At 40.5% G+C, this 12610-nt stretch overlaps 1 protein-coding gene across 2 annotated transcripts in view; it reads right to left on the bottom strand.

Moving 5' to 3' along the window:
* The window catches only part of ESRP1 (epithelial splicing regulatory protein 1), a 57344-nt gene that overhangs the window by 34347 nt on the left and 10387 nt on the right, over nt 1–12610 (bottom strand). For both annotated transcript variants that reach the window (XM_065895068.1, XM_065895069.1), the window contains exons 5-10: nt 6422–6520; nt 6223–6277; nt 4817–4927; nt 4565–4697; nt 4413–4455; nt 2139–2440 (exon numbers count right to left, since the gene is read on the bottom strand). In XM_065895068.1, coding sequence (XP_065751140.1) covers nt 2139–2440; nt 4413–4455; nt 4565–4697; nt 4817–4927; nt 6223–6277; nt 6422–6520 — 743 coding nt within the window. The remainder of the gene's footprint in view (nt 1–2138; nt 2441–4412; nt 4456–4564; nt 4698–4816; nt 4928–6222; nt 6278–6421; nt 6521–12610) is intronic.

Genomic DNA, 12610 nt, shown 5'->3' with positions numbered 1-12610 from the left:
ACACAGCCAAAGAGAAAGCAAGACTTTAAGAAACTATGCGAACAATTCAGACACAGTACAAACATTAGGGGGGAGAACACAAATAGAAAATAAATGTTATAAACAAACTTGGGACAGGAAATGGTCTAGCACCTACAGTGCCTGCCAAATAGGAGATCAGTAAAAAGTTATTGAATGAAGTGATTATTATTAATGAAAAGAAGACAGTGCAAAGTCTATGACTACTTCAACACTTATTAAATAAATTATTAGAGATGGGAGGCTGGAAAGCGAAAGTTCACCCACACTCAAAACCACCTATGGCTGAGTCAAACAGAGAAAGCATACTCTACAACCAAACCAATTAATGTACAGTAGCCAAGGCTCTGTATGATTCTAGGGCATGATTTCCATGAAACTGTTCTTCGAAATAAAGATCTAAAATAAAAATCTCATTTTTCCCCTTTAGTTAGGGGTGTCTGAAGTCTAAAGCATGCTCAGCATACTTTAGAGATTCAGAATTTATGATACTCATTTTCAACAAAGTACAGAATTGTTTAAACTACAAGTATGCTCATAGCTTAGGGTTCAAGAATACCAGTACAGGGACTTCCCTCGTGGTCCAGTGGTAAAGAATCAGCCTTCCAATGCAGGAGACATGGGTTCGATCCCTGGTCAGGAAACTAAGATCCCACATGCCGCAGGGCAACTAAGCTTGTGCGCCACAACTGCTGAGCCCGTGTGCCACAAAATACAGAGCCCACACACTCTGGAGCCTGCACGCCATAACTAGAGAGAGAAAACCTGCAAGCCACAACTACAGAGAAGCCTAAGCACTGCAACAAAGAACCGGCGAGCCACAACGAAGATCCCGCAAGCCGCAATGAAGACCCGACGCAGCCAAAAAAAAAAAAAAAAACACAGAAAAGAAATGAGTTGAAGAGCCATGTGAAACAGTCTATAGGATCTCAGGTGCAAAGGTAATACTAACTGACCCTTGAAGAGAAATGTTCAGTCAAGAAGAATAGCTGAAAGGTTTGAGACCCTACAGATGGTTTTACGCTTGGATCTTAGTGTGTTTTCAGGAGCTGACTGTCCCATCTGTGCCTCAAAAACAGCACTGAATTCTGAAAGGTAGTAACAGGACAAAAGGACAATTTGCACTGTCACCAGCAATATGGAGCTGATCAAGCCTTTTGGGAAATAAATTTGGCAAGACAAAGCCTTAAAAGCTCACACCCTATATCCAGTTCTAAAGAAATCAATGAGAAATTGACAGATAGGGACTTCCCTAGTGGCGTAGTGGTTAAGAATCCGCCTGCTAACGTAGGGGACACGGTTTGATCCCTGGTCTGGGAAGATCCCACATGCCGCGGAGCAACTAAGCCCGTGCACCACAACTACTGAGCCTGCTCTCTAGAGCCCGCAAGCCACAACTAATGAAGCCTGCGCACCTAGAGCCTGTGCTCCGCAACAAGAAAAGCCACCGCGATGAGAGACCCCGCGCACTGCAACGACGAGTAGCCCCCGCTCACCACAATTAGAGAAAGCCCGCGCACAGCAACGAAGACCAACGCAGCCAAAAATAAAAATTAATTAAAAAAAGAAGAAATTGACAGACAAGCAGGTTTACCTAGAAATTTCTTCTGACAGAAAAAAACCCAACCCAAATGTACAATATAATTAATAAATAAATTATATGCCCCTGTGAGACATAGTATTAACTTAAAGATTAAAATTTTCAGACATGAGTAAACTTTTGAAACCGAATACAAAAGTATATCTACAGCAATATTCCAGTTATATAAAAACATAGTATTTTTTTGTGTGTATATTAACATAACAGTGGCTATCATTTGGTTACAGAATAGATATTTTTCATGCATTTATACTTCCTGTAATTTCCAAGTTTTATTTTAACACAATGAATAATGTATTATTTTCAGAAATAAAGAATAGGAACTATATTCAATACCTTGTAATAACTTATAATGGAAAAGAATCTGAAAAAGAATATATATATGTGTGTATAACTGAATCATTGCTGTATACCTGAAACATTGTAAATCAACTATACTTCAATTAAAGAATAAATTAATTTTTAAAAAAAGAAAGAATAGAAATAACGCAAAGCCACCAACATGCTCTTAAAAACCAACCTGCTGAACTTCAGCTGCTGTGCTCCTGAAGAGTTCAATGTATCTTTTACCCAACAAGTCCTTATGCTTCCTCAGTGCGTTCTGTGCATATTCCTCACAAGCAAAGAGGACAAAAGCGTCCCCTGTTGGCCTACCATCTGGGTACGTAACAAAGAGGATGCCTTCCTTGCCCCCAGTGATGGGGCAATGCTGTCCAAAGAAGGCCACCACTTCATCAGCTGTGGCCGTGAACGGGAGCCCCCGCATGCGGACAATGACTTGGTTTTCCTTGGAGAGAAACTGGGCTACCTCATTGGATGTACCTAGGGAACACAAATATCAGGAAGCACAGGGAGAAGTGGTTAAGACATCAACTTTACCAAATTTAAGAAACTAAAATTTTTGGCAATGTCTTTAATTCATAAGTCCCACACTCCCATACGAATTCATAATAACATCCCAGGAATCAGAATTCTCTTCCCATAAATTTAGAACTTTCCCCCTACCATTTTCATAAAATACCCCTGTTAATATAGGAAGGTAGCCATACAGTTACATCATGGACCAACCACCATATTCTTCTCAAGGAGAGGCAACTAGTCATGGTGGTTAAGGGCACAGGCCCTGGAATTAGAAATGTCTGGGTGCAACTGTGGCTTTACCATTTACCAATGGTATGACCTCAGCCAAGTTTGGGTGCAACTGTGGCTTTACCATTTACCAATGGTATGACCTCAGCCAAGTTTAACCTCTGTATCATCTGTAAAATGGGAGTAAAACTACCTACCTCCTAAATTATGAGAATAAGTTATTACATAGAAAGCTCTTTAGTGATTTTTGGTATTATTTTCCTGATTACTTTTTATTAAGAAAGGTCCAAACATACTCGAGTAGAGAGAATAATGAATATACTTAGCAGCCAGTTTCAACATTTATCAACACTGCCAGACATAAAGCATTTTGTACACTGCTGCAGCAAAGACTCAAATATACATCCTTTACTAGTAACATTTTCCCCAAGCGCAAATTCTTATCATACTGCGCATATACCATGAAGTCCCAGGCACTGATGTGGACGTTAACTTTGCCATCTGCAATGTTATCTGCCATGGAACCTCAGGACCACAGCACCTCCAAATATACTTTATCCCCAACCAATATCAAACAATGGAAACACTATTAACCTTGAAGCTCTGAATTGGGAAGCCTTGGTTTATCTCAAGAAAAAAGTGCAAGAAATATACCAGCACATTGTATAAACAGGATATTATTACTACAAGTTTTACAGCTGCAAAGATTTTTATCAGGACTATATAATGAAGGGATATAAATGTTCTCTGTATTTAAGTGAAAATCACCTTAGTATATTTTGGCAATAGGTGTCAAAAGCCCCTTAAAAGGTCCACCCACATCCTCTGAATTAGCTATCCTAATTTTAGAGATTTATCCTAATGAGTGGCACATACAGAGATACAAAAATATTCACTGCAACATAGAGTGAAATGGAGGTAAGCTCTAAATGCCCAATAGGATTGTTTTTTAAAAAAATTATGGTACATATAATACTGTACAGCATTTAACATTTAAGAAATTTGAGTAGCATAAGAAGATATTCATAATATACTAAAAGGAGAAAGGAAGTTAAAACAGTATGAGCAGAAAAATAGGAACTTACAGAGTAGGTACACATATAGAAAAACATCTGTTGGACAAACCACAGTTAACATTTTTTATGCATGTGTTATTTTTAGGTTATAAAGTTTTGAATCACTCAAGAATTAGATAATGACTTTATCTGTTCCCACTTCATTCTGACCGTATTACTACAAACACCATATATTCTAAAATACTAGAAGCCAGAATGCTACCATGTTCCCGGCCACTGATGAGTAAAGGAAGTTAAGAGAAAAACTAGAAGCAGATATGCAACAATTCCAGATATTCTGATATGGCTGTTTGAAAGTAGTTTTCAGACCATTTAATTTCTTTCATGAACTACTCTTTCCCTTTGTACACGACTTTATATGACCCTTTGACCTTTGTATAGCACTATTTTTAATGGCTATTTAACTACGGTTGGTTGACTCAAGCCTTAGGGCAAGCGTTACACATTACACTGACACTACTGGATATTTCTTCCTCCTATTAAGAAAAAAAAAAGTCAACTTTTATGTTTCATTGGGAATAAAATGACCCTATTTATCTACCATTCATGACCCTATTTATCTACCTCTGCTATATAAGTAAAATTTTAGATTCTTGTTATTATAGCCACATTATATAAAAGGTACTCACCGCCAGCAATTTTAAGAAAATCTTCACCTGTTGCTTTGTAAACCTAAGAAAAGAAAGGGAAATTAAATACAGTTTCTGAGCCTTCTGATGCGAACATTCATTCAAGATGCCAGGGTGGTCAGGGTGTCACATGTCAGGTTGTGAGCACATACCTCAATGTACCGGGTCCCCATGTGATGTTTGTGCCTCTGGAGTGCTAGGTCTCTGTGCTCCTCACTCACAAACCGAACCAGAGCTTCTCCGTTCCTTCGACCCTGGGCATTCAGACAAAGTGCTGCACCTCCCCTTTGAAATTAACAGAACAGAAAGCAATAGGAAAAGAAACAAACAGTGAGGAGAAAATGACAGAAAATCTATTATCCCTTTAGGATTGTTCAATAAAATAGAGATTAAGGAAAACCAACTTGGCAATATTGAGTCCTTTGAAGAATCTTGCAATATCTTGATCCGAAGACTGCCATGGCAAACCTCGTGCCCTGACTACCGTGTTGTCGTCAATAAGTTCCATCTTGCTGCTGCGGATTCAAGCAAAACGTCAGGCTGCATGATTAATGCTAGGCAGCCTGACCTATTACCCCCCCAGAAGACAACTGGCCTATTTACACTTGAGGTATTATTTCTTTGGAGTTCAGACAGACTTGTAGTACTGCCCAACTTACTTCATAACCTCAAAAGTTATCTGGGCACAGTTCAAAGTATTCTTTAGGTGGTTTACTATACAGAGGCAACTGCCCATGCCAGTTCAGCACAGCTTGCTCACCCAGCAAACCACCTATCAGCTGGGTTGCTGCTTCCTTGTTCTCAAAAGAACGCAGCGACGATTCACAGGAAGTAAAGTTCTCCCAATACTCTCATGGCCTGTAAGTTCGTACAGCCGAGAAGGATGGGTTTAAATTCCTTCTCTGATCTGGCTAGTACACCAGTGGGGTTTAAATCCAGTTTGACAGCAAAACTTAAGATCCACCTAAAGCTGGTAATTAACCCACATGGGTAATGTGTGCACATGGTAAGAAGTCTGCCATTACAATATCTCCCCTATCAAACAGGGAGGCATCACAGAGAGCGTTTATGGAAATGCTTGGGAGTTCCCACACCTTAATGAGTCATTTGTAAATCACCTATTCTATATGTTGACACCTTCTGATGTTCTATTCCTCTCATGTTTATGTTTTCAGTACTCCTAGGACATTTCCTAATGAGTCACTTTCTCCACAACTAAATAGGCCTCAACATCTCTCTTATGGGCAAACATGTCAGAAGTTTCTGTTCACTTCAGGCACCGAGCAATCTCATGAAATTCACTGCAGTGATTTACAAACTTAAATAGGTCTACTTGTGATCACAAACAGAGATACCACCATTTCATACTTCTCCCCAGTTACTTCCTTTGCTTTAAAGTAGGAGCTGATAGAACATACTTAAAACTATCTCAGTAAAAACCTTGTGAACTCTTTTAAAGCCTATGATATTTTCCTTTGGAAGTTTTCCAGTGAGGATGGACAGTTCAGAGAGACTAAAATCAGAATCGCAGACACAAACAACACAAACTTATGATGTACCTAAAGACACAAACACAACACAAACACAAACCTAAAGTCATAGTGACTAAGGATACAAATATTTCATTAAATGTTAATCCCAACATCCAAGCTTACTTTAAAATACAATCTTCTTTAACGAATGACCTATTATTTAAAAATGGATACCCAAAAGGTTTAGTAAAGTTACTAAAATATAACAGGAGTTAAATATCACAATATGAATAAAAACACACTAAAAGGCTCAAATGGAATAGTATGCAAGTACTTACCAAGTGCCACTTTCAAATTTGTAATTTACTCTTTCTGGATCTGAAAACCTGTGATCTAGAATGAGAACATACAAGTCATCATTTTAGCTATCAGGGAGACAAAGCCGAGGGGGAGGGTGGTGGCGATTCAGAAGTATAGGCGAGGGAAAGTAGATGGGATCAGATACTAGGCCCGCATTGTTACAACACCAATACTTACTATAAGGGTCTGAAATCATTGCTAAAATTATATTTCCCATATCTTCAACTTGACAGGCTCCATACCGGGAGGCTGAATTATTCTTCTCGAAATTTAAACCTGGGAGATTAAGTTAAGGAAACATTTTGGGGAGGTAAAATGAGGTTGCTTTTACCCAAAATTAAACTCTCACGGAGCCAAGAAGCCAAGTAAAATGCATCTAGATTGACAATTCTTTGAAATCTCGGATTAGCTGCTTCCCATCAGTCTGGACTTCACCCAGGCTTCCTGAAGTGTCCAATCGCCCTATTGGGCTAAGATGGCCAAATCAATCCTGTCCTGAGGATTACCAGGAATAAAATGTTTATTGAGTGGTAGCAAATGCATGAATATTGAGCACTTTAGCGTCAAACCATGAAGCGTACAACAAAGTTAACAGAATTCCCACCCTGTCTTTACAACACACACAAGGCAATGACCATGCTGACTTAAAGATACAGTTACATCCTTCAAGACCACAAGGGATTAAACGACTTTTTTAAGCCTAATGTTCAAAACACTTCAGATTACTGAAAACATGTCTATGACTCCATTTTTATCCAGAACTCCCTTCTAGAAGATTTTTGGAACCCCATAACACACCCATCTTGGATGACAGCAAATGCTTGTCCTTTTAGAGTAGATGTGTAGAAACGGTTCAAGCACTCAGAGACAACAATGGCTAATGTAGCTTTTGATTAAGTGAGTACACTGTTTGGGTAAGCCAGGAAACATGGCTTTTAAAGAAATGCATGGCTCAAGTGGGTTTGAGGGTGCAACCAGAAGAGATTTCCATCAAGTTTTGCATAAGTTTTATAATGTAGTACAATGCACGTAACAAATAATACTATGGGACTCTATCTTTTCTCGAGTTTAAAATGAAAACAGCCATCTGAGTGGTGGTTATTAAGACATTTGCCTTATTTTATAAAAATGTTTCCTGACTGGTATTTTGTAAGAAGGGTAAAATGTGAAGACAAATATTAAGAAAAAGTCGGTAGGTACTATTTTACTGCAAACAAAAAGGATACAATGTAAAAACAACTCAGAGATTTCTCCCCACCAAGAATTATAGCCAGTCTTCTGAATGAGTAATATTCTATTCTCAATTCAAAATTCCTTTCTATTTCATCCCCACAGCTTCCTCTTGTCTTTCTCCAGTAAAGAGACATGCTAAGCAAATTCATTTGTGTGTCATCTCTCAACCGGTTACATTTCTCTGTAATTAAATATGCTGCATGTAGAAAGGCAGCCATATGTTCCTTGGCAAATTACTTAACCCCACGAAACTTCAGCTTATCTGTAAAGCCAAAGCTGTGATAATCTTTACCTCCCTGGGCTCTTGTGAAGATTAAATGAGATAAAACAAGCCCAGGACACAACGCAGGCATTTAATATGTGATGCTCTCCCCGCTCTTCCTAGAACCCTCAGGTGATCAACTTCCATAACTTATGATAATCACACTTTAAGATGGTCACATTTATGACTAAAAAATCTGAACTCACCAGATGCCTATTTGTATGCTCACAGGATAATCATTAAGCTAAAATGGTGGACAATTTCTGCATTTCCCCCTGCAGTCCCGCCCTTTACATCAATCATCTAGTGATGAAATAAATGTGCTCCCCACTGAGGGATTAGAAAATCAATCCCAAGAGATGTTCAAGCAACAGAGCAATGACCACTGACTGGGGTCATTAAAATGATTTTCCTTGGGAAGCTGTACTATAAAGTATTTATTAATTCAGCGCCATTTTCAAAGAACATAATGATAGGACAGAAAAACTGGAGCCAAAGGATGAAGATGCTTTACGGAGACAACTGCCCTAAGTTTTCTGGGGAGATGGGAGGGACTTTATGGATCCTTACAGAACTAAGGAAGAAGAGCTGTGACTAGCCATAGTTTATCATGTAAACTCTGCCACCAAATGTCTGGAACCCTGCAACTCTAATAACACTTTCAGCCTTATAAGGGCGTACAGTGAAGTAAAGAGAAACATATCCAAGAAATGGAGACCAATGCCATTGTATAAGCCAGTGTTTCTCAACCTCAGCATTAGTGGCACATAGGGCAGATAATTTTTTGTTGGGGGGTGGGGCAGTGTCCTATGTACTATAGGATTTTTAGTAGCATGCTGACCTCTACCTACCTCCAGTAATAACAATTAAAAATGTCTCCAGGGCTCCCCTAGTGGCACAGTGGTTGAGAGTCCGCCTGCCAATGCAGGGGACACGGGTTCGTGCCCCGGTCCGGGAAGATCCCACATGCCGCGGAGCGGCTGGGCCCGTGAGCCATGGCCGCTGGGCCTGCGCGTCCGGATGGGAGAGGCCACAACAGTGAGAGGCCCGCATACAGCAAACAAACAAACAGAAACAAAATGTCTCCAGACATTGTCAAATATCTGCAGGTGGGTAAAACCCTGCCCAGGTTGAGAACCGCAGGTATAAGCCAACATCTCCCAAGAGTGGCAACTTAACCCCTCACCATCTATTGATTCAGAGACAACTTCTACATGTAGGAGACCATTACTAGATAGAAATTTTGAAGAAATCTGACCAAGGAAACACTGCATAAGGACCAACCTGATGCTGTGGCAAAACCCCTGTCAGCAGAGACACACACACACACACACACACTCATGCAAGCACGCATACCCTACACCATAAGGAACATGGATGAAAACACAGCAAGAGTCAACCCTTGATCCTCACCCTATTTTTGTGCAGCCCAGAGAAAAGTATGGCTTTTTTTAAAGGATTGTAAAGAAAGAATGAGCAGAGACTGTACGTGGCCTGCAAAAAACTAAAACATTGACTCTTTAGCTCTTTACTGAAGGGCTAAAGAGGAATGAAAATTGCCGAAAACAGAGAATGCCACAGGAATGTTTGCCACATCGTAACTTTCTATCCCAAAACAGAACCTTGGGGAAAAATTAAGCTTTGAAGGAACTGGAAACTATATTCAATTCAACCCAGTTTTTTCTCCTCTATCAATGACAAGAGGCATAAACTTTCTCACCTTTGCTCAGGTAACTCCCCTATAAAACCGTCTTATCTTCTTAGCCAAATTAGACCATGGATCACTCCCACTCAGCACCAAAGTCTTCCCTGACTGCTCTAGGTCACAACCATCAAGTTAAGAGTTGATTAGATACTATTCCTATAAAATATTACTCTCTTCAACTGTATTATGCATTTCCTGAGCACAGGTCCGCTTTCCTCTGATCTCTTTCCATCAACCACAGCCCCTATTACTTCTAAGACTCTACTGACATAATGATGGCATTTACTACACACCATTTTGTGCCAAACACTGTCTATTTCCTTCTATTTTTGCAGTAGCCCTGCCAGGTAGATAACAGTAAAACCAAACAGTTGAAACTAGGATTGAGAGAAGTTCTGTAACTCATTCAAGTTTCCCAGCTCTGATTTGACAATGTGTCTGTAATTCCCTGCACCAAGATAAGAAGTTTTGCTTAATTTGCTTTGTTTTGAGCAATAGTTTTTGAGAAGCTTTCTAAATGTATGATATGAAAGCCAAGTGAAAAAGCAACAACGTAAAGTATCCTGTCTCTGTAGAATAGATTTGTAGCTGAAGATTTTACCGAAGTCTACTTTTTAAATTAAGAATATGTTCTAGACATTTGGCTAACTTGGTCCCACGTAACACGTCCCAACATGTTTCCCTTCAAGTCATCACACACCAGGAAGATCAGCAGCTCTAAGCTCCCAGCAACTTTTAAAAGTCACCCAACCTCCTGCATGCCCAAACCGCCCACCCACTCACACCACTGTCTTTGGAAGATTCATTCAGTTTTTCATAATTCTTACCAGAATGTACCATGAACAACAAATAAACGGGAGTGAGAAGAAACTTTTAGTACCAATTCTTTCTCCTATCAATTTATAATTCTGTATTGCATTACTTGCTGCACGTCTGATCTTGAGAGAAGCAAAGATGAATCTGTGCCTCCTGATTTATGGTTGTCATGCGACTTAGTCATCCTGCCCTTGAGGCAGCCACAACAGCACCAACAGGCTTAGCCAGCTTTGCAATGAGAAACGCCATGAGGAAACAAGGAAGAGTAAAGCCAGACATGGTGGGAACAAAATGAGCATGTCAGGATACAACTGAGCAAATTGCTGCATTTACACAGAACTTAGATAAGTCCTGAGACTTCGCTTATAGTTGAACAGAAGGAACGTTTCCCTAGTGCCACAAAGTCCACCAATATTAACTTATCCATTCAAAAGAAGTTACCTTTTCTGACTGCGGAAAATGGACACATTTGGTTTCAGAACACTCAGTTTTCCCAGGTAAATAACCTCTCTTTAAAAGTAAGTTCTTAGTTTCTATCTGAAAGAAGCACACATAGGGGGCTTCCCTGGTGGTCCAGTGGTTAAGAATCCACCTTCCAGTGCAGAGGATACAGGTTCAATCCCTGGTTGGGGGACTAAGATCCCACATAGGGCATCTGAGCCCACACGCCACAGGGCAACAGGGCACAGGGCAACTGAGCCCACACGCCGCAACGACTGAGCCCTCAAGCCACAACTAGGGAGCCCGTGTGCCACAACTACTGAGCCCGTGTGCCACAACTACTGAGCCTGCACACTCTGGAGCCCACACACCATACCTAGAGAGAAGCCTGTACACTGCAACTAGAGAAGATCCCACGTGCCACAACTAAGATCCAATGCAGCCAAAATAAATAAAGAAAAATTTAAAAGTAAATATAAATAGGGCTTCCCTGGTGGCACAGTGGTTGAAAGTCCGCCTGCCGATGCAGGGCACATGGGTTCCTGCCCCGGTCCGGGAAGATCCCACATGCCGTGGAGCGGCTGCGCCCGTGAACCATGGCCGCTGAGCCTGCGCGTCCGGAGCCTGTTGCTCCGCAACGGGAGAGGCCACAACAGTGAGAGGCCTGCGTACCGCATGCATGCATGCATAAATAAAAGCACCATATAAAAATACATTGTGGAGCAATTAAGTTTAAACTATGTTAAAATTGCATCCCAATTCAAAATTCCAACTCAAAGCCATTTTTCATTGCCATTAAACACTGCCCCGTCCCCCCAACACAACAAGTTTGTTTCTTCCCGTTCTACCCTGTTTACTTTTTTATAAGAGTAACACAACTGCCCATATTGCCAGGCATTTTTCAATAAAATTCCTATGCTAAAGGAACAAAGGAATAGCAAGCATAAAATGTCACGAGAAAAGTTGAAATCATGCTCCAACTAAGAACTGAATTTCCTACAATTATGTGAAGGAAAAACCAGAAAGTGATAAATTACCCTTATAGGAGTTGTATAATTTAAAAAACAGGTTCTAGGGACTTTTGCAGCGGTCCAGTGGTTAGGACTCCATGCTTCCACTGCAGGGGGAAGGGTTTGACCCCTAGTAGGGGAACTAAGATCCCTCAAACCTGCCGCATGGCCAAATAAATAAAATAATAAAAAACAGGTTCTATAAATAACCTGCTATATTTTAAAATGAGCTTTGAAAGAAGCAAATCAAGAATGCCAGTGTAGGGACTTCCCCAGTGGTGCAGTGGTTGGGAGTCCGCCTGCCAATGCAGGGTACGCAGGCTTGATCCCTGGTGCGGGAGGAGCCCACATGCCGCGGAGCTACGAAGCCCGTGTGCCACAACTGCTGAGCCTGCACTCTAAAGCCCATGAGCCACAACCACAACTCCTGAAGCCCGCATGCCTAGAGCCTGTGCTCTGCAACAAGAGAAGCCACGGCAATGAGAAGCCCACGCACAGCAACGAAGAGTAGCCCCCGCTCGCCACGGCTAGAGAAAGCCCGCATGGAGCAACGAAGACCCAACGCAGCCAAAAATAAATAAATAAATAAATATTTAAAAAAAAAAAAAAAAAAAAAAAAGAATGCCAGTGTAAAAGAATGTAACTAAGAGCCAAAGCAACAAAAACTTTCTTTATACCAGTAATAAATGCTGGGGAATCTAAAACCATAGTTTTAACTCTATTCCTCAGAAGCTTACTCTTTCCAAGAGGGGGAAAAACAAACAAAAAAAGCGAGATCCATCCTACCAAATATTACTTCAGGAGGTATTATTGTTAACAAAGCGCAAAACTGACAAGTCAATTATACCTCCGAAGAAATAAGGTAGAAGTAGGAACTAATGCAAAAAAAAAAAAAAAAA

This window comes from Phocoena phocoena, chromosome 17, assembly GCF_963924675.1.
Source record: "Phocoena phocoena chromosome 17, mPhoPho1.1, whole genome shotgun sequence".
NCBI classification, from domain to species: domain Eukaryota; kingdom Metazoa; phylum Chordata; class Mammalia; order Artiodactyla; family Phocoenidae; genus Phocoena; species Phocoena phocoena.
The sequence above is the reverse complement of the archived record's forward strand: the minus strand, read 5'-3'. Positions and strand labels throughout refer to the sequence as shown.